This window comes from Sphaerodactylus townsendi, linkage group LG03 (assembly GCF_021028975.2).
Source record: "Sphaerodactylus townsendi isolate TG3544 linkage group LG03, MPM_Stown_v2.3, whole genome shotgun sequence".
Lineage (NCBI taxonomy): Eukaryota > Metazoa > Chordata > Lepidosauria > Squamata > Sphaerodactylidae > Sphaerodactylus > Sphaerodactylus townsendi.
This window is the reverse complement of record NC_059427.1, coordinates 4,748,454-4,767,360: the sequence shown is the minus strand read 5'-3', so window position 1 is coordinate 4,767,360 and position 18,907 is coordinate 4,748,454. Positions and strand designations below refer to the sequence as shown.

The following is an 18,907-nucleotide window of genomic DNA, read 5'->3' as shown; positions in this document are numbered from 1 at the left end:
CACCCCCCTCCAAGCCTTGTGGAGGGAGGAGGGGCGCCAGAGGGAGCTTTGCAGCGCGGGAGGCTCTCCTGGATCGCCCCTTGACTCACTCGGAAGGGGCTGGCGGGGCTGCAAAAGCGGCTTCCCCATCTCTGGAGGTCGGGGAGGAAGGAAATGTCCCCCCCCCGCCCCCCAAGGCGGCCTCTCTGGGATTCCGGGCTCTGTGACTTTCCTTTCGGTGGGGCGGAGGCTGACGGTGGAGGGGGGGGGATCCCCCAAAGCGTTGCCCCCTCCACTGTGGGTGCAAAACATGCCCCATTGCACACACCCTTCGCAAAATAGGGTTTGGATTTGCTTGGGGAGGGAAAGGGACAGAGAGGGAAGAACCAGATGACAGACAGGGAAGAAATGGCTGGGGGAGTCCAGAAACACCTGGGGGGGGGACACCCCCGCTCCCTCCTAGCTTCACCTGGTTTCTGTTCCCCGGAAATGCTGCCTTGCCTGCCCCTGCCCCCACTCCCCCAAGCAAGATCCAGCCCTCCTGTTCCCTCCGCACAGGTCCAGTGGGCTTCTTGGTAGCCCCAAAGGAGGGGGGGGGGAACTGTCAGTAGAGACCCCTTTGGGTACATTCCTGAACATCCTTTCAATCAATCACATGTATTTTACTTTGGTGTGTTCTACAGTTCAGGAGGCTTCAATCGGAATCCAGTGTTTTCACCCAAGTGTGCTGCAGCCACCAAAGCCATTTCTTTCTGGGGCTCCCCTTGTGAGCGTGCAACTTTACAGGGTTGGTTTCTTGTTGAGACCCAGGAAGGGCTACTAAGGACTTTGTCTCTGGCTGTTTAGGAAGACTGAGAGGCTGGTGCCAGGGATTCCCACCTCAGCCTTTTGGTTTGTTTTTTTGTCCCTGCTCACCCAACCACCCTGTCAAGAGCTGGCTCCCTGACTCAGGAATTGAACCCTCGGCAATGCTGTGGAGGTGGAGGGTTTGTGAGAGGGATAATACCTGCAAAGGAACGAGATCCACTAGACCACGACCACACGGCCCGGAAAACCCACCACAACCAATACCTGCTTTATCAGTCTTATTTTTAATTATTCATTAGTGGAACAGAGCCAAATGGAAGAGGACTTGTAGGGAAGGAGGCTCTGGCTGTCTCTTGAACTGTGAGCATCACCCCCAAGGTCCCTCAGAGAAGAAAGGGCAGGCTGCCTGCTAATGCTTCAAGGCAGCAGAGCAAGATCCTTGTCCAAAGCCGCTCTCTCCTCACAAAGGAAAAACCTCTGTGCGTGCTCAGAGACACCCTGTTATCTTTAAACTTGCCGCTTCCTTGGCAAGGAGCTCTGCCTCTGCTCAGCAGCAACCAGCAGGAGATGCCGCCAAGCCGGTTTTGAAAATGACCAGCCATCCGTAGTTCCAGTCAGGCCCCTGTACAGCAATCAACTGAAATAACGGCCATCTCATGCATAGGGGGGGGGGGGGTTGGGGGGGGGGTTACACTACACTTGTATGTGTTCATGTGACACTCAGCAAAAGAAGTTGAATATGGTCCCAATACTTTAATATAAGCATCTGAGGAAGAGGATAGGTGACATAACCCCCCTCTGGAATGTGTGCAAAAGACATTGAGGAAGAAAAATAAGTTCCACAAGCTATTATGCACAAATATAGGATAGTTGTCACCTGACTTGACAACAGTACATGTCAAAGGGATCTGGGAGTCTTAGTAGATAACAAACTGAACATGAATCAGCAGTGTGATGCGGCAGCAAACAAAGCCAATACAATTCTGGGCTGCATCAATATCAACAATATCAATACCCTGATCAACTACATCCCAGGGTATTAAAAGAACTGGCAGAAGTAATCTCAGAACCACTTGCTATAATATTTGAGAAGTCCTGAAGAACAGGAGAAGTCCCTGTGGACTGGAGGAGGGCTTACGTTATCCTCAGCTTCAAAAAAGGGGTGGACCCTAATAATTACCATCCAGTCAGCCTGACATCAATCCCTGGGAAGATTCTGGAGCAGAGCATTAAACCAGCACTTAGAGGGAAATGTGATCACAAAAAGTCAGCATGGGTTTCTGAAAAACAAGTCATGCTAGACTAATCTTATCTCTTTTTTTGATACAGTGAGCAAGCTTGTTTTTGGCTGCCCAAGAGACTAGGACATGGAGTAATGGGTTCAAGGTGAAGGAAAAGAGATTCTACCTAAACAGGAAAATCTTCCTGATAGTAAGGGCTGTTCGACAGTTGAATGCACTCCCATTGTCAGGAGTGGTTTGTATGTTTCTGCATTGCAAAGGCTGGCAGAAAGCATCATCCGGGAGTTTCTGACAATATTTCTGGGAGGGACAGAGCCCAGATTCCTAAAAAGGAGGCTGAATTTGGATGTCTCCCCCTTTGAAACACCAGAGAATTGGTTGCTGGCCTGGAGGAAAACCTGATCCTCTCCTGTTTGTTGCTGGAGAGTCAACAAGGGGCCAAGCCTGACCTCTTTCTTGGCCCTGATCTGCACATGGGAACCAAAGAGACTCCCTTACAGGGCTGCCCTTCCTTGCCCCTCTTCCCAAGAGTCCGGCTTTTGTTGCCTACATCCTCCTGCAAATGTAGGCACAGAAGGAAAAGAGTGAAAGTAAGAAGGAAATAGAAAGTGAGAGAAAGTGAGAGAAAGTGAGAGAAAGAGAGAGAAAGAGAAAAAGGAAATGATTTTAGATTTACCAGAAGGTTATTTCTTCCTTCTCCCCATTATTTAGGAAAATAATGGAGAGAAAAAGATTCTGGCAGAAACACAGCTCAAAGTCATTTCACAGAATCATGAAAAAGTGTCTTTGTTAAGAAAAAGCATTCAATGTTCCTGCATTCCAGAAAAAGATACTTTTAATGCTTGGGTGCAAGTAAAAGGCTCATGAAAATAATATCTTCAACTAAAGCACAGAAAATAGAAAATAGAAATAAAGCATTTAAATGATTATTTCAACTGAAGTATACTTATATGTAACTTAAGCAAGTTTTCTTGAAGACATTTTAGTGTTAAGAATTTATGGCTCAGAAATAGCAAAAGGTACTTTGCTTTCCAAAACAGCCCCTGTTGTCTCTTCCCACATTCCAAAGAAAAGATACTTTTACTTAGCAATGAGCTGAGAAAGTGTGTGTGTAGAAAAATAACTGACAAAGCAGAATTAAAGCAAAGAAAGAGAGTCAAGCCATGTGAGAAACTATATTCTTCAGAATGCTATTTAACAATGTATCGCCATGATGGGAATATTGAAACGTCATGAATTGACAGGGTTTGGCTTTGCAACATTTATGATGCATCAGCTGTCTTTCTCCTATAAGAACTGTGACTTTTGTATACTCAGGGCGACTCCTCTGATTCTATAACAGACCCTCTGAGGGTTTGGAATAAAAATTATTTATTTAATTAGCCCTTGTCGGCTCAAGCTTATTAGCTAACTATTAGTAAACACGTTACTCTGTGGTAACACAAACACGGTTGGATTGAAAAGAAGGAAGTTGGCAGACTTCAGTACTTCTCTCCCCTTTTTGTGTGCTCTCTAGGAACTGCATTTTTGTTTGCCTCTTGACATTTTGGTAGCCCTTTTTCCTCCCTTATTTATTGTTATACTATTGTCCTTTTCCTTCCTATAAGAGTACTAACTGGCCTGCCCTTCCTTTCTTGGCTGGTTCCCATGTTAAAGCAGCCTTGAGTTTTATAAATGGGAGATTCCATGTTATTTCTATTAATCAGTCCCAGTTAAGGGCAAGTAAAAGCCAAATGAAAGATCAAGTGTATATTTTAAGCTCTAATCTAGGCAAAAAAAAAAACACCCCTTGCTGTCTGATCCAGATGTATAAAGTCTGGCTGTGGTTGCTCAGTGATGAAGGCAAAACATTCTGTCCATGCCCAGACACATTGTCAGTCAGTGGAAATCCAGGCAGAAAAAATGAAATTTAAAAATTAGCCGTTAGGCCAAGGAACATTCACCCAATGCTTAGAAAAGACTACACCAGTCCAGTGCGTGTTGCCCAACCACACCTTTATTGGTGCACACCAAGTGTTTGTAGATGAAGTGTGGGGCTTGTGGGGCTGTCACCCAGCAGGGCTTATGATTGAAGATCCAGTTGGGTATTGCAAATTAAAATTATGTTGTTTCCTAGGCAGCTGTCACCCATGTTTGTTTTATTCTCTCACTCTTCCCATTTTTAAACCCTTCTCCCTTCCAATTGCGCTTCCTCTGCATGTTTGGCTCCTCCTCCTGCAGCAGCCATTTGGGAGCCATACCCAGAACACAATGTCGGAATATAAAAGGGTCCCTAGGCTCAAAAAAGAGAAGGAACCTTGTTCTTAGCTGTCCAGACAAGAGTAATGAAAAGTTTAAGGCATGAATGTTTTGGCACTGTTTCTTGTAGTTGCTTAGTGCTCAAATGGCGACCAACTTCTTACCAGAACAACATTCAGTAAAAGGTCAAAACTGCCAAACAGACCTAATATTGCATTGGTGGAGGCACCCATTCACTATTAATTTTAGGAAACGAGAATGATTTAGAAGTGGAAATGCTTTTGCAGAAAACTTAAGCACTACAAAATTTTCTCTCTCTGCATCTCTTTCAACTTTCTTGAACAGTGTGGTCAAAAATGAAAGTTTACTTTGTTGGGCTCAGAAAAGAATCACTCTGCTCGGTCTTACTTAGTCATTCTTCCAGCTCTGGAGTAAATCTCCAGTCTCCTGTTTGAAGGAAGGAAAAGACACTGGATAGAGATCTTATCCAGTGCTTCCAAATAGCCTCACATTTGAGGCCTGATGAAAGAGACACTGTTCAAACTCTCAAAGTCCACCAGAGCATTCCAGAACCGAAAGCACAGAGGACAAGAGGACTCTGTGGCATTAGTCGAATAGGGGGTTCCCTAGTTCCACTTCTGGGACCAATCAGCCAGATAGAACTGGAACCATCAGAGGATGATGCCCCCAATTACCATCTTGGCACAGAACATCTAATGAAGAGTCAGAGGGGATATTCTCTACCTCAAATTGTCCCAGATCAAGAAACTGGCGGCTACTAGGAAATAAAATTGAGCAGGTTCATAGCTTTAAGTACTTAGGGGTGGTACTTCAAGCCTCAGGAACTAAATCTGCACACCATGCCTCAATGGCAAATGTAGGTGAGAGGTCAGCTTCTACAAAACTAGAGGTCTGTATGTCCCGGCAGCACTGAAATTGTTCCAAGCCAAAACAATCCTGCAATTAGCCTATGGCTCTTTCTTGGGATCTCCCTCTGCATCATTTGCCCCATTAGAAAAAAACAGTACAATCTAAGGCCCCTTCCGCACACGCAAAATAATGCGTTTTCAAACCACTTCCACAACTGTTTGCAAGTGGATTTTGCCATTCCGCACAGCTTCAAAGAGCACTGAAAGCAGCTTGAAAGTGCATTATTCTGCATGTGCGGAATGAGCCTAAGTTTTTAAGATCTCTCTTACAGGTCCCTAATATTTCTAATTCGTGGATTAGGCTTGAAACCGGGATGTTCAGGGTAGAAGCTCTAATTTGTTTTCTATCTATTAAAAATAGCTAAGTTGTCATCATAACCCACAAGGCCTTCTCTCTCTAGTTCTTCAGGACAATTTCCAGTCCAGCTGGTTTAGAGCAGTTTTAAATGCCCTACAACAGATGGAATTTTCCATTCAATCTCTTCTAGCTATGGGAACTAAAAGGGCCCGTGGGCTAGTCAAACAGAGAATTTTTTTTACATAGGGAGACAAATGGATCTTATGAAGTCACCTAAATTTCTAGCACAGAGACATCTAAGATGGCAAGTAATTGTAGCACCTTACCTCTTCTTCCTTGATAACAGTAACTTGAAAAGATAGTTCACTCTGGCCAGGTGTAATTCTCTTCCCTCCTCAGTGTTAGAGGGCAAATACAAGAAAATCCCACATCAAAAGAGGCTCTGCCCCTGTTCTCTAGAGCATATGGTTTTTAGATGCCCCATTTATAAAAAGTCTCAGGGAATCCTTAGTTCAGTGCTGGCATGCCTGATTGGCATGAATGACAAAGATATATTGGACTATTTGTTAATGGGCAGTGACCATAGAATTACAAGTGTAATGGCTTGCTTCTGTACATCAATTTGTAAATATAGAAACAGATATCTGGTGGCTGGATGGTAAGGAATGAGATGCCTTTTAAATATGATACAGTTTTAATGCTCAGCTTAATTTGCTGAAAGTTAGAGTTTTAAGTAGTGTTTTACAGGTACCTCTTTCAATGCTGATTAACTGTTAATCTATGTACTACTGTATTGATGGTGATGATTCATTGCAAGATGGGTTTTTATACTGGTCGTTGACAGTAAATGAATTATTCAATTCAATACTCTCTACCTCTTCTGTCTTTCCCACAACACGTTTTCCATCACAGCCACTGAAGCAGCTACAGCTCCAAAACCCTACTTGAAACATTGAGAAGGAATCTACATCCAGATGTTAAAACCAACAAATTGATGCCACTTTGCTCTGAAATGTTTGGACTGGGATATTACACTTGGGAGATTTGGCACCTTTCCTCCACAAAAGAACTCAGAAGCATTTCGACAATATACAAAAAGCTGCTAGTTTGCCTCCCAACCGAACACATTTACCAGGGATGGGGCATCCTGAAGAGGTGAGAGGGGGGCCTCCTTTGAAATTTTCAGGAGGCGCTGCAAGGGATGCTTGATTGTCAAGGCTTGTCTGGGAGTTTGAAGAGAAGGCATTTTTAAAAAGATTAAGACAAGAGAGATTAGGGGTTTGTTGTTCTATTTTCATTTAATTTATTCAAAGACATCCATGGGCTTTTAGAGACAATTTATTCAAAGACATGGGCTTTTAGAGACAATTTATTCAAAGACATGGGCTTTTAGAGACAAATAATGCAACAACAATTGAAATTCATGGGAAAGAAATGTTCAGTGCTTTAAGAAAAAATAAATATAAAATATATATTATAAGATAGCAAATTAAAACTTCAATTCAAATAGTCAGAGTCACTGGGTTTTTAACTAGGCACTGAATGAATGGCAGTGACTTGAATTTTTAGTGCAGCTGCAATACATTTGGCAACAGCCCAAGAGATATGACTTTCATTTCTAGACTGAAGATTAAGTGGGCAGCAGACTGAGTGGCTGGCAAAAGTCCTACATCTGAGCTCCCAAAGGCACCTGGTGGGCCACTGCGAGTAGCAGAGAGCTGGACTAGATGGACTTTGGTCTGATCCAGCTGGCTTGTTCTTATGTTCTTATGTTCTTAAAAGTTGTTAGTGAGGGATAAACAATTTTTCTTCTGAAGAAATAACAACTTACTTCAGCACAGCATTACATAAACGAACAAGAAAATTAACATCTTGTAGAGTAACAGTTGAAGAGGCACCGGAGGGGAAGGGCTAGTTCCAGAGGGAACAGTTCTGAGTAAAACAATCCCCTCCTGTAGATATTTTATTCAAATTAGGCTTCATTGATTTTTCTAACAAAAGTTAAAAGAAGGGGATCAGAGAAGTTCTTATACTATCATAGAATTTACATGTGAAGAAAAAAAAAGAAGACCTTGCTGGATTTGAGGCAATTTTAGTAGAAAGACCTCATCCACGGTTACAGGGCCCCTGCGGTGCAAACTGCAAAAAGAGGCCATTTCCAAAGACGCTCACTGGCGACGCCTGCCAAAAGGCTACCAGGCTGCTTACAGGTGCCGCTGCCGGAACGCGAAAGCAGCGCATTCTCTGTATGCCATTGTCGCTTCTAAACAACAACTCCCGGTTGTTGTTGGGGAGGGAGCCGCTCTGGCGGGCGCCGGGTGCTTAACCGGCCGGGAAGATTTGCCCTTCTTCTCCATTTTGTAATTTTCGCTGCGGGCGTCGAAGCTCCCAGGGGTCGGAGGGCAGCGTGGGCGGGGCTGCGACGCCCCGCAGGCGACGAGGAGGACACCGTAAGTGGGAGGGAGGAGGGGGAACAGGCGGCTCCGTGCGGAGCCGCCTGCCGTCTGCCGGCCTCCGCTTCTCCCGTTCGCATGCTTGCATGCGAACGGGCTTGCGCCCCCACGCCGCCCGCACTCTTGGCGGCGTGGGGGCGCAAGGAGGCCGTGCGGAAACGGCCAGAGTGAGATTGTCCAAAGAGCTGTGGGTTGAAATCAGCAGGGAAGAATGTGCAAAGGCTAGTCATGTAGCCACAAAAATTAAAAGCCCTGATGGATGACTGAGGAATTCTTAAAATTGCTGAAGATAAACAAAAAACAAAAGGTGACAGAAATAGAATCAGAAATCTAAATGCAATAGTCTAGCTGTGGGCACAAAGAGATAAAGCAAACTCTCATAATAATCAGTGTAAAGGGATAGAAAAGAGCATCAAAAAAGGAAGAACAAGATAATTAGCCTTGCTGACTGAATCCCTTTTCATACTCTGAGTAGTCAAAAGACTTCTCTTCTGTGTGAGATCTTTAACACAGGTCAGAACTGCCTCGCCTCTTTGACTGAATCTCTTTCCACACTTTTGAGTATTTCCCCCCAAGTGGACCCAGAGTTGGGGGAATTAGTTTTTAAAAATGGTTCAGAAAGGAATTACTCAAGATATTGTAGTCTGCAAATAAAACAGTAGATCTCTGTAGTAGTACCCCCCAAATAAAAACACAAAGTTATTATAATTTCAATTTTATCAAATACAAAATTAAACACAAAGCAGTAAAACTGCAACAAACCTCCACTAAGCAGCTGAGGACTGATTCCTGAACTCCAAGCACATGCACACATAAAAAAACTAAGAATGCGGGAAAGGAATAGGGGGAAGAGGTGAGAGTGGCTGATATTATCAGTCTGAAGAGATGGATGGTACATTCTTGGAACAGATGACCAAACTTTCAGAAGGGAAAAAAGTAGTAGTAATGGGAGATTTCAATTTGTTGGGAGTCAAACTCTTCTGTTGATATTTGTTGGGAGTAAACTCTTCCATGACAATCAGGTCCAACAAATTTCTTACTTGCCTTGCGGAAAATTTCATGGTCCAGCACGTGGAAGAACGGGAGGAACAGCTATTTTAGATCTGCTCCTAACCAATAATAATGACCTGATTAGTGGAGTGGAAGTGGTAGGATCTTTAGGTGGGAGTGACCATGTTCTCCTGGAGTTTGTTATACAGTGGAGAAGGGATGCCAAGCATAGTCATGCACACATTCTAGACTTTAAGAAAGCAGATTTCAGAAAGCTTAGGAATCTACTGGGTGTGATCCTGTGTTCAAAAATACTAGAAGAGAAGAGAGTGCATGATAGCTGGGAGTTTCTTAAAAGTGAGATCTTGAGGGCATAATTTGAAACAGTTACAATGAGGAGGAAAAATGGGAGGTGTCTAAGGAAACCAAGATGGCTGTCTAAAGAACTTTCCACTGAGCTCAGATTTTAAAGGGACATGGACAAGAAATGGAAAAGGGGATAAATCACCCAAGAGGAATTCAAACAAATAACCAGGATTGTAGGGAGAAAGTTAGAAAAGCTAAAGCTACTTTAAACACATTCAAATCTCCAGGGCCTGGTGAACTACATCCCAGGGTATTAAAAGAACTGGCAGAAGTAATCTCATAACTACTTGCTATAATCTTTGAGAACTCCTGGAGAACAGGAGAAGTCACAGTGGACTAGAAGAGGGCTAATGTTATCCCCATCTTCAAAAAGGGGACCCTAATAATTACTGTCCAGACAGCCTGACATCAATACCAGGGAAGATTCTGGAGCAGATCATTAAACAGATGGTCTGTCAGCCGTTAGAAGGAAATACTTTGATCACAAAAAGTCAGCAAGGGTTTAGTCATGCCAGATTAATCTTATCTCTTTTTTTGATAGAGTGACAAGCTTGGTAGAGGAAGGGAATGCTGTGGACGCAGCATAGCTAGGGGTGCTCATCAATGCCATCCTGGAGAGAAGTGACTAGTGGGGTGCCACATGGTTCTGTCCTGGGTCCAGTGCTATTCAATATTTTTAATCAAAGATTTGGATGATGGAATAGAGGGCATGCTAATCAAATTTACAGAGGACACCAAATTAGGAGGGGTAGTTAATACCCCAGAGGGCAGAGTGAGAATTCAAAATGACCTGCACAGATTAGAAAGCCAAAACAAACAAAATGTATTTCAACAGAGAGAAACGTAAGATAGCATACTTAGGCAGAAAAAATGAAATGCACAGATATAGGATGGGTGACACCTGGCTTGACAACACTACATGTGAAAGGGATCTGGGAGTCTTAGTAGACCACAAACTGAACATGAGTCAGCAGCGTGATGCAGTGGCCAAGAAAGCCAATGCAATTCTCGGTTGTATCAATAGGAGTATAGAGCCTAGATCAAGAGATGTAATTGAACCTCTCTATTCTGCATTGGGTAGACCTCACCTGGCATATTGTGTACTGTTCTGGGCACCGCAATTCAAGAAGGATATTGACAAGCTGGAATGGGTTCAGAGGAGGGCAACCAAAATGGTAAAGGATCTGGAATCCATGCTCTATGAGGAGAGATTTAGGGAGCTGGGTATATTTAGTTTGGTGAAGAGAAAGTTAAGTGACATGATAGCCATGTTTAGATATTTGAAGGGATGTCATGTTGGTTAGGGAGCAAGGTTGTTTTCCAGAGACTAGTAATTGGTTCAAGGTGAAGGAAAAGAGATTGCACCTAAACATCAGGAAAAAACTTCCTGACGGTAAGGGCTCTTTGACATTGGAATACACTACCTCGGAGTGTGGTGTTTCTACCTTAGGAGGTTTTTAAAGAGAGGATGGATGGTCATCAATCAGGAGTGCTTTGATTGTGTACATGATGGCCCTTGGGGTCTCTCCAAGTCTATGATTCTACCTGATCCAAGGTGAGAGGCTGTGAACTGCAAGTAGTCTGTGCAGCAGACATCCAACGAGAGAGACAGAGAGGACTCTGCAAAGCAATGGCAGAAGTCTCCAGGTTATGGGGGAAACCTGGCACACCCTTTTCACAGATTCAGGCTCCCCTCTTATGGGGAAATGTTCCATAGTTTGGCATGGGACCAGACTTAACCATGATCTTGATTGCTTCAAGAAACAAAGTTGAATTTGACTGAGTAGTTTGAAGTTACTGCCTCAAATTCAGTGGAAAGAGTCAGAAATGACATCTGACATTCCAAAGTAGGGAAGTTTTCAAAGCACTGTGTGTGCCTCAGTTGATCAAAGGCTTGGCTTCTTTGATGGCTCAGATGTGATTGCCCATTAACTAGAAATGGTCTCATATTACTTTGATAAAGTACTCTTGAAATTGACATATGGTCATGTAAGTGTCTTGGTGCTGAGTGGTATGTCAAAGCTCTACTGAAGTTCTGCCTCCATGATAAAAATGGGCTCTGGACATGGGAGGCAAATGAACTCTTTCAAGCATATCCCAAAGATCTACCATTGTACTTTTGGTTTTCAGGGGGTGCCTTTCAAAATCCCTAAAAGAAGAATGGGAATCAAATTGGGCGGTCTCAACTGAAAGGGTACATGGTCCTTACACTGAGTATTTAAAAGTTTTCTCCCCTGTATTAGTTCTTTGATGCTGTTGAAGATGGTGATTCTGACTAAATTTCTTTCACCACAAGAAGCATTCAAATGTTGTCTCCTCTTTGGCAGTTTTTCTATTTTGTTGAAAACTGTTACTCAAACTGAATTTCTTTCCACATTCTGAACATTGAAAAGGTTTCTCCTGTTTGGTTCCTTGATTCTGCTGAACACTGCATCTCTAACTGAATCTCATTCCACACCCAGCATTCAAAAGGTGTCTCCTTTGTGTGGGTTCTTTGATGCCTTTGAAGATTGCTACTCTGACGGAATCTCTTTCCACACTGAGAATTAAAAAGGTCTCTCCTTTGTGTGAGTTCTTTGATGCTTTTGAAGATGGCCACTTTGACTGAATTTCTTTCCACACTCTGAGCATACAAAAGATTTCTCCTTTGTATGAGTTGTTTGATGCCTTTGAAGAGTGCTACTCCAATTGAATCTCTTTCCACACACTGAACATTCAAAAGGTCTCTCCTTTGTGTGAGTTCTTTGATGGTTATGAAGATTGCTTCTGTGACTGAATCTCTTTCCACATTCTGAGCATTCAAAGGGTCTCTCCTTAGTGTGTGATCTTTGATGCTGTTCAAGATTGCCACTGCGACTGAATCTTTTTCCACACACTGAACATTCAAAAGGTCTCTCCTTTGTGTGAGTTCTTTGATGTTGTTGAAGATTGCTACTATGAGTGAATCTCTTTCCACACACTGAGCATTCAAAAGGTCTCTCCTTTGTGTGAGTTCTTTGATGGTTTTGAAGATGGGTACTCCAACAGAATCTCTTTCCACACTCTGAACATTCAAAAGGTTTCTCGTTTGTGTGTGTTTTTTGATGCTGTTGAAGATTACTACTCCAACTAAATCTCTCTCCACACTCAGAGCATTTGAAAGGTCTCTCCTTTGTGTGAATTCTTTGATGCAGTTGAAGAGTGCTACTCCGACTGAATTTCTTTCCACACACTGAGCATTCAAAAGGCCTCTCCTTTGTGTGAGTTTTGAGATGCTGTTGGAGAGTGCTACTCTGACTGAATGCCTTTCTACACTCTGAGCATTCAAAAGGTCTCTCCTTTGTGTGAGTTCTCTGGTGCCTTTGAAGATTGCTACTCTGACTGAATCTCTTTCCACACTCTGAACATTCAAAAGGTTTTTCGTTTGTATGAGTTCTTTGATGCCTTTGAAGATTGCTACTATAACTGAATCTCTTTCCACACTCAGAGCATTCAAAAGGTGACTCCCTGCTGTGAGTTCTTTGATGCTGTTGAAGAGTGCCACTCCAACTGAATCTCTTCCCACACTCTGAGCATTCAAAAGGTCTCTCCTTTGTGTGAGATCGTTGATGCTGTTGAAGATGGCCACTTTGACAGAATGTTTTTCCACACTCTGAGCATTCAAAAGGTTTCTCTCCTGTGTGGGTTCTTTGGTGCACAAGGAGCTTTGATCTGCAGCTGAAGAACTTTCCACATCGATAGCATTTATATGCTCTCAATATACTGTGCTTTGGAATATGTACATTATTCTTTTTTCTACCAGAGAAGGTCATTCCCCTCTCTAAGCAGATTAATCGCTTCCTTCCTAAATGAGTCTTTTGGTGTTGAAAAAGATCTATTTTTTGTGAGAAGCTCTTGCCAGAGTCTGAGAAGCCAGAACGTTTCTCTTTTTTATGTGTTCTTTGATGCTTAAGGAATTCTTTTCTGCAAAGGAAACTCTTGTTACACTCCAAGCATTGACTGGTCTTCTTTCCCGTGTGCATTTGCAAATGGTTCTCATACTGGCTTTGATCTGAGAAGTTAATTTCACACTCCAAGCACATGTATGCTTCTTCTACTGTGTGAATTATTTCACAGAGGTCCTGCCCTTGGCCATGTGATTTCTCAGCCATGTGACATCCTTCCCGCCTCTTAGGCCCACCTTGGTTCCTGAAGTTTCTTTTCAGATTGTCATTCTTTATTTTCTCTGGCAATAGGTGATGCATGTCCTCCTCGCCCTCATTCCACTGCTCATCCCCTGCTGGAAGAAAAAGAGAAGTCAGGAATTAGATCGTTCGGTAGTAATGGGAAGTAGTACTAATGGGAGATTTCAATGTAAGATACTACACTTAGATAAATGAAAGATACTACACTTAGGCAGAAAAAATGAAATGCACAGATATAGGATGGGTGACACCTGGCTTCACAACACTACATGTGAAAGGAATCTGGGAATCTTAGTAGACCACAAACTGAACATGAGTCAACAGTGTGATGCGGAGGTCAAAAAAGCCAATGCGATTCTGGGGTGTATCAATAGGAGTATAGTGTCCTATTGGCTCAGTTGTCCCTGGCCAACCAGATTGAGACTTTCAATAGAGAATTCCAACAGATGTTGGAGGCAGCCGACAAATCCTGTTCCCCTGTGTTTCTGGGAATCCCCTTTGATAGATTAACAGCGGCCAGATGTCTTTATCTATTGATTGAGGCTTGGTGGCGTAGGGCACTTACTCTTGCCAGGTGCAGTGTTCTACCTACCTCTCTCCAACAAGGACGCCGTCTCGGGATCCCATATAAAGATAGGAAATGCCCATGTGACCTGGACTGTGTGGAATCTGTATCTCACATGTTGTTATACTGTCCCTTCTATGTTTTAGATAGGAAAAAGTATATAATCCCCCTCTTGCGTGGAAGGGAAGGGTCAACTGATAAATGGAAGGTTATATTTCTTCTAAACAGTCATTGCTGTGAGGTGCTGGAAGCTGTGGCCAGATTTTTAAACGGTGTAATTTTAAGTCGTTCTAACCTGTGTTAATTGGAAAGCTGTGATGCTATGTTTTTCTTTTTATTTATATGGCATTAAAGGTATCTGATTGAAAAAAAACCCAGATTGCTCGGGTCACTCTACCTTGCCAGGCTGAATATTGCTTTGGTTGCCATCCTGTTACCTCCTGGTCTCCACAAGAAAGCAAGTAGCAGAACAGGCTTCAACATATCATCTTGCTATTAAAGATTTTGATTCATGCCTCATCCCAAAGGCAGAAATGTGTACCTCTGGTACCTACAAGAGTTCCTTACCCAGAGATGCCACAATCCCGCAGTTCTCCAGCATGACGTCCTCATAGAGAGCTCTTTGGTCTGGGTGCAGAAGTGCCCACTCCGCCTCTGTGAAATACACAGCCACCTCCCCAAACGAAACCAGAGACTGAAAGTAAAAGCCACAGGTCATGTCAGGCAGAGACAAAACTGTGGGAAGGGACATTCTAGGAAATGCAGGGTGGGGAGTTCATCTTATGTATAAGGAGGGGCGTTCAGACCCTCTTGCCTGGGCCTCACAGCATGAACTTCATGAGAAAAGCTCCCCTGAGGAAAGGAGGGAGGGGTTGGCTGCCCCCTGCTCAACTCTCCTACCTGGGCTGGAGATGCAGCAGCTGTTTCCACACCTTCGCAAAGAGAATGGAACAATAGTGCCTCTTCACTGCCTGGAAGGGAGAGAAAATCGGAAGAAAGGGAATCAGTCTCTGCTTCCTATTTTATTTGCTTGTGTGAACCATGCTTCATGCACTCCAATTCCATGGCTGCGAAACCTTGCCTGATGTACACTCAAAAAGAACTGTATCCCTTTCTATTTATTTATTTATTTATTTATTTATTTATTTATTTATTTATTTATTTATTTATTTATTTATTTATTTATTTATTTATTGAGCTTATATACCGCCCCATCCCCGAGGGGCTCTGGGCGGTGTACAACATAGAAGAAGGCAATATAAGCAATTAAAACAATTAAAAGCAGCGAGAACTGTAAAAATTTCCAGTAATATAATAAGTTACAATAAAAATAAGAGTAGATGGCATTCAGCAATCTGCTATTATAATTCCATCCCTTCCCCTAAAGGGGGGGAGAAACAGCATCCCACGTTCTGATCTAAAAATTCCCACCCCCTTCCAAAAGGGAGGAGTGGCGAGTCTAAGATGACAGCTGAAGCCCGGTATCAGGGCGGGGAAGGGCGCACCATCTGGCGGCTGGTCCCTCCAAAGGCCGGTGAGGAACAGCTCAGGTCTTACAGGCCCTACGGAACTCACAAAGGTCCCGCGGGGCCAGAACGGACCAACTGGAGGAAGAGCATTCCACCAGGCCGGGGCCAGAGCTGTAAAGGCTCTGGCCCGTGTGGAGGCCAGCCGTATCGCCGAGGGGCCAGGGACCACCAGTAGATTGGCCTCCACTGATCGGAGAGGCCGTGCAGGGACATATGGGGTGATGCGGTCCCGAAGATACGACGGTCCCAGGCCGCGTAAGGCCTCTAGTAAGTAGTGGGAGAGGCGGAAGACAAGCACAAGGTACCCATGAGCCTCGGGGGGGGGGGGGAGGGGGGAGCTGCAAAAGCCATGAGCTGCCCAGAGCCTCACGTGAGTTGGAAATGGATGGGATAGAAATCCAGTAAATAAACAAATGACACGTTTGAGACTTTTGTGATACTTGAAAGATGTCCTGTAAACAGTAGAGATGAAAAACAGGATAGCTTCTCTGATGGATCAGACCAGAGCTCCAGACATGCTATTCTCCCACCAGCTGGGCCTCTGCACATACCACTGAGTCCAGGCTGGGGGAAGAAAATCAGGGAAGTTGATGATGTTGCATGGCACCTCGGTGTAACATCAGGCCAAAAAATGAGATCTGAATTGAGCGCATCTGGAAACTGAGGGTAATATCAATGAGTGTTCTTAGCATCTACTGATCCACTAATGTGGCATCCACGTTTTTGGCCAGAGGCAACATAAACATGACATCACATCCTCCCTCCCCGCATCCCTATTCCAGCGTTCTATTTTCTACATTGGCCCATCACGTGTCCCCATAAGCTTGAGCACAAAACACATTTGCCCACATTTCCTGGCCACTAGCAACTGGTTTTCAGACATGTGCTGATGAGAACACGCAGGCTTTGTTAAGTCACAAGACTGAAGTGCTCATACCAGATTTGTCTGCTTTTTCTTTTGTGCAATCTTGAGTCCCTCTAATGAAAAAAGGAGGGAACTGCCTCCATGATGTGTCTAATCCCCTTCTGCAGGAATCCCCACCATTGAACACTGAGCACCATAATTTGGATGAAGAAACATTTCCGTTTTTTCTTGACCAGAACTCATCACCTACCAAATTAACTGGGTGCCCCAATCCCATCCAGGCATAATGAGTCCTCACCGTGCAAGAGGGCATCGTGGGCAAGTTCCTGGGCAGGGGCACGCTGCCTTTCCTCCAACCGAGCTCCTTCCACCTCAGAGAACTCAACTTCCAACTTCACAGATGGACCACATATCTGAAATGGCAGTTGAGGACAATGAGTAAAAGATGGAATGGAAGACACCAAGAACTGGCTCCTGCCCCATTCCCATACTCTGCACCTCTCTATCAGCAGACCTAGTAGCACTTTCATTCAACCTTAGGGAATTATCTGGAGGGATAAGAAATTCCCTAGAAGAAGTGGCTGATGAAGCAAGTCATTAAAACCTCCCATTCAGGTGATTAACACTTAGACAAAACACCTGGACAAATATCAGGCAGGGAATCTTTAGGAGAAGGTCAGATATTGTTGCTTGAAGTGGACATACCTGGAAAGAAAAGCCCTCACCTGTTCTGTCTGCCTCTTCTCTTCTGCCTCATTCAGGAGGAAACCTTCGGCCAGGGCCACCGCTTGGGAACTGGTCTCTGGTCCACATCCTCTAACCCAGGACTGCATTTCTTGGGGCAGGATGGTCAGAAACTGCTCCAGAATCACCAGGTCCAGGATCTGTTTCTTCGAGTGGCTCTCTGGCTTCAGCCATTGGTTGCAAAGTCCATGGAGTAGGTTGCAAACCTCTCGGGGCCCATCAGCATCACAGTAGCTGAACTGCCGGAAGTGTTGGCAAAGTATATCTAAGTTTATGGGTTCCCGATCCCAGATTTCTGGCACAGCTCTCTCCCAGAATTCAACATCACTCCCAGCTTGGATGGGATGGGAGCCTTTCCTCGTTCTCTTGCCAGGTCCCAGTCTTTGTGGGCTTTGCTCTTCCATCCCTTCTTTTATTGGCTTGCCTCCAACTGCGAAAAGATGCCTTTACTCACTTGGACTTGTGGGGGTAGAAAGGAGAGAAAGACAGCAATGTACCACAATGAAAACAAGAGAATGGAGATACATGGTGGATCAGATAAATTGTTTGTAATATCATTTTGCTATATTACATACCAAGCTTTTAAAGATATGCCTGTTTGGCTCTTTGGGAAAGTTAACTGGTTCTTTAGAAATGTTACTTTGGGTTAGGCTGTCCTATGGCTGCTAAGCATTCCAGGAGATACGCCCACCCAAAGCCACACTGATCGCCTGCTAGTGTAGGGCAAGTGTAAATCTGAAACTGGCACAGAGAGGGATTGAGTCAGGAGTGTGGTTTGTGCATGGGACAGGACACAAGAGTTGCTGGGATGAACAGCAATGAACCCTGCCAAATGTATAAGATTGACAATTCCAGGTTGGGAAATCCAGGGGTGGAGCCTGTGGCGGGAAGGGTATAAATGCAAAGAGTTCACCTCTCAAAGGAAGTAGAGTTTAGAAGAAGAAGAAGAGTTTGGATTCATACGCTGTTTTTTTCTCCTGTAAGGAGTCTCACAGCTGTTTATGAACTCCTTTCCTTCCTTTTCCAGAACATTTTGTGAGGTAGGCGGGGCTGAAATAATGCTGAGAGATTGCCCACTCTCCCAAATGCAGACTTTCTCAAAATGAAGAAGTGTTTTAGATTTATATCCCCCCTTTCTCTCCTGCAGGAGACTCAAAGGGGCTTACAATCTCCTTGCCCTTCCCCCCTCACAGCAAACACCCTGTGAGGTAGGTGGGGCTGAGAGAGCTCCGAGAAGCTGTGACTAGCCCAAGGCCACTCAGCTGGCGTGTGTGGGAGTGTACAGGCTAATCTGAATTCCCCAGATAAGCCTCCACAGCTCAGGCTGCAGAGCTGGGAATCAAACCCAGTTCCTCCAGATTAGAACATCCTACGCCACTGCTGCTGAACCCTCAAATGCCCAGGAATTTACCATCTGGGAGTTGGAAAACCTGTAACAACCATAGCTGAGGATGATTCCTGCCTTCCTCCCTTCCACAATCTAAGTTTTTCCTCCACTGGCTTATTTTGGAATAAACCTTCCAGGATCTGTCTGTAAGGCTTCCCCCCTGTGAAGTGAAGCCTTTCCTGTTGCCTTTGGTGATACAGAAGCAATTCCTTCCCACCCTCACAGGAAAGGAGCCTTTTCATTTTTCTGTCTCCCCTGCTACTTGCTGGGCCTCTCTAGCAAAAAGCTCAGTCAGTTTAACTTTCAGTGCTGCAGACAACTTTTTAAAAACTTCCTGTCCTGTGCATGAGGAG

At 44.3% G+C, this 18,907-nt stretch overlaps 3 protein-coding genes across 32 annotated transcripts in view; 1 reads left to right on the top strand and 2 right to left on the bottom strand.

Annotated features, from left to right (window-relative positions):
• LOC125428587 (zinc finger protein 883-like) overlaps positions 1-18,907 on the top strand; it is a 1,608,225-nt gene that overhangs the window by 831,649 nt on the left and 757,669 nt on the right. The window lies entirely within an intron of this gene.
• LOC125428534 (zinc finger protein 345-like) overlaps positions 1-18,907 on the bottom strand; it is a 770,962-nt gene that overhangs the window by 708,709 nt on the left and 43,346 nt on the right. The window lies entirely within an intron of this gene.
• Positions 10,737-17,973, bottom strand: LOC125428590 (zinc finger protein 345-like). The gene is made up of 5 exons (XM_048488985.1): positions 17,149-17,973; positions 16,722-16,836; positions 14,930-15,000; positions 14,597-14,723; positions 10,737-13,559 (listed from the first exon to the last, which is right to left on the bottom strand). The coding sequence occupies exons 1-5, from the start codon at positions 17,569-17,571 to the stop codon at positions 11,848-11,850; spliced, it is 2,448 nt and encodes an 815-aa protein (XP_048344942.1). The 5' UTR covers positions 17,572-17,973; the 3' UTR covers positions 10,737-11,847.

Bases quoted from the DNA above. Each gene is read 5' to 3' on its own strand.
- LOC125428590 (XM_048488985.1), bottom strand. From the start codon at position 17,571: ATGGAAGAGCAAAGCCCACAAAGACTGGGACCTGGCAAGAGAACGAGG. The intron at 15,001-16,721 runs GTGAGGACTCAT...TCTCCCTTCCAG, and splicing joins CCACGATGCCCTCTTGCACG to GCAGTGAAGAGGCACTATTG. The intron at 13,560-14,596 runs GTAAGGAACTCT...TTTTTCTTCCAG, and splicing joins CGGGATTGTGGCATCTCTGG to CAGGGGATGAGCAGTGGAAT.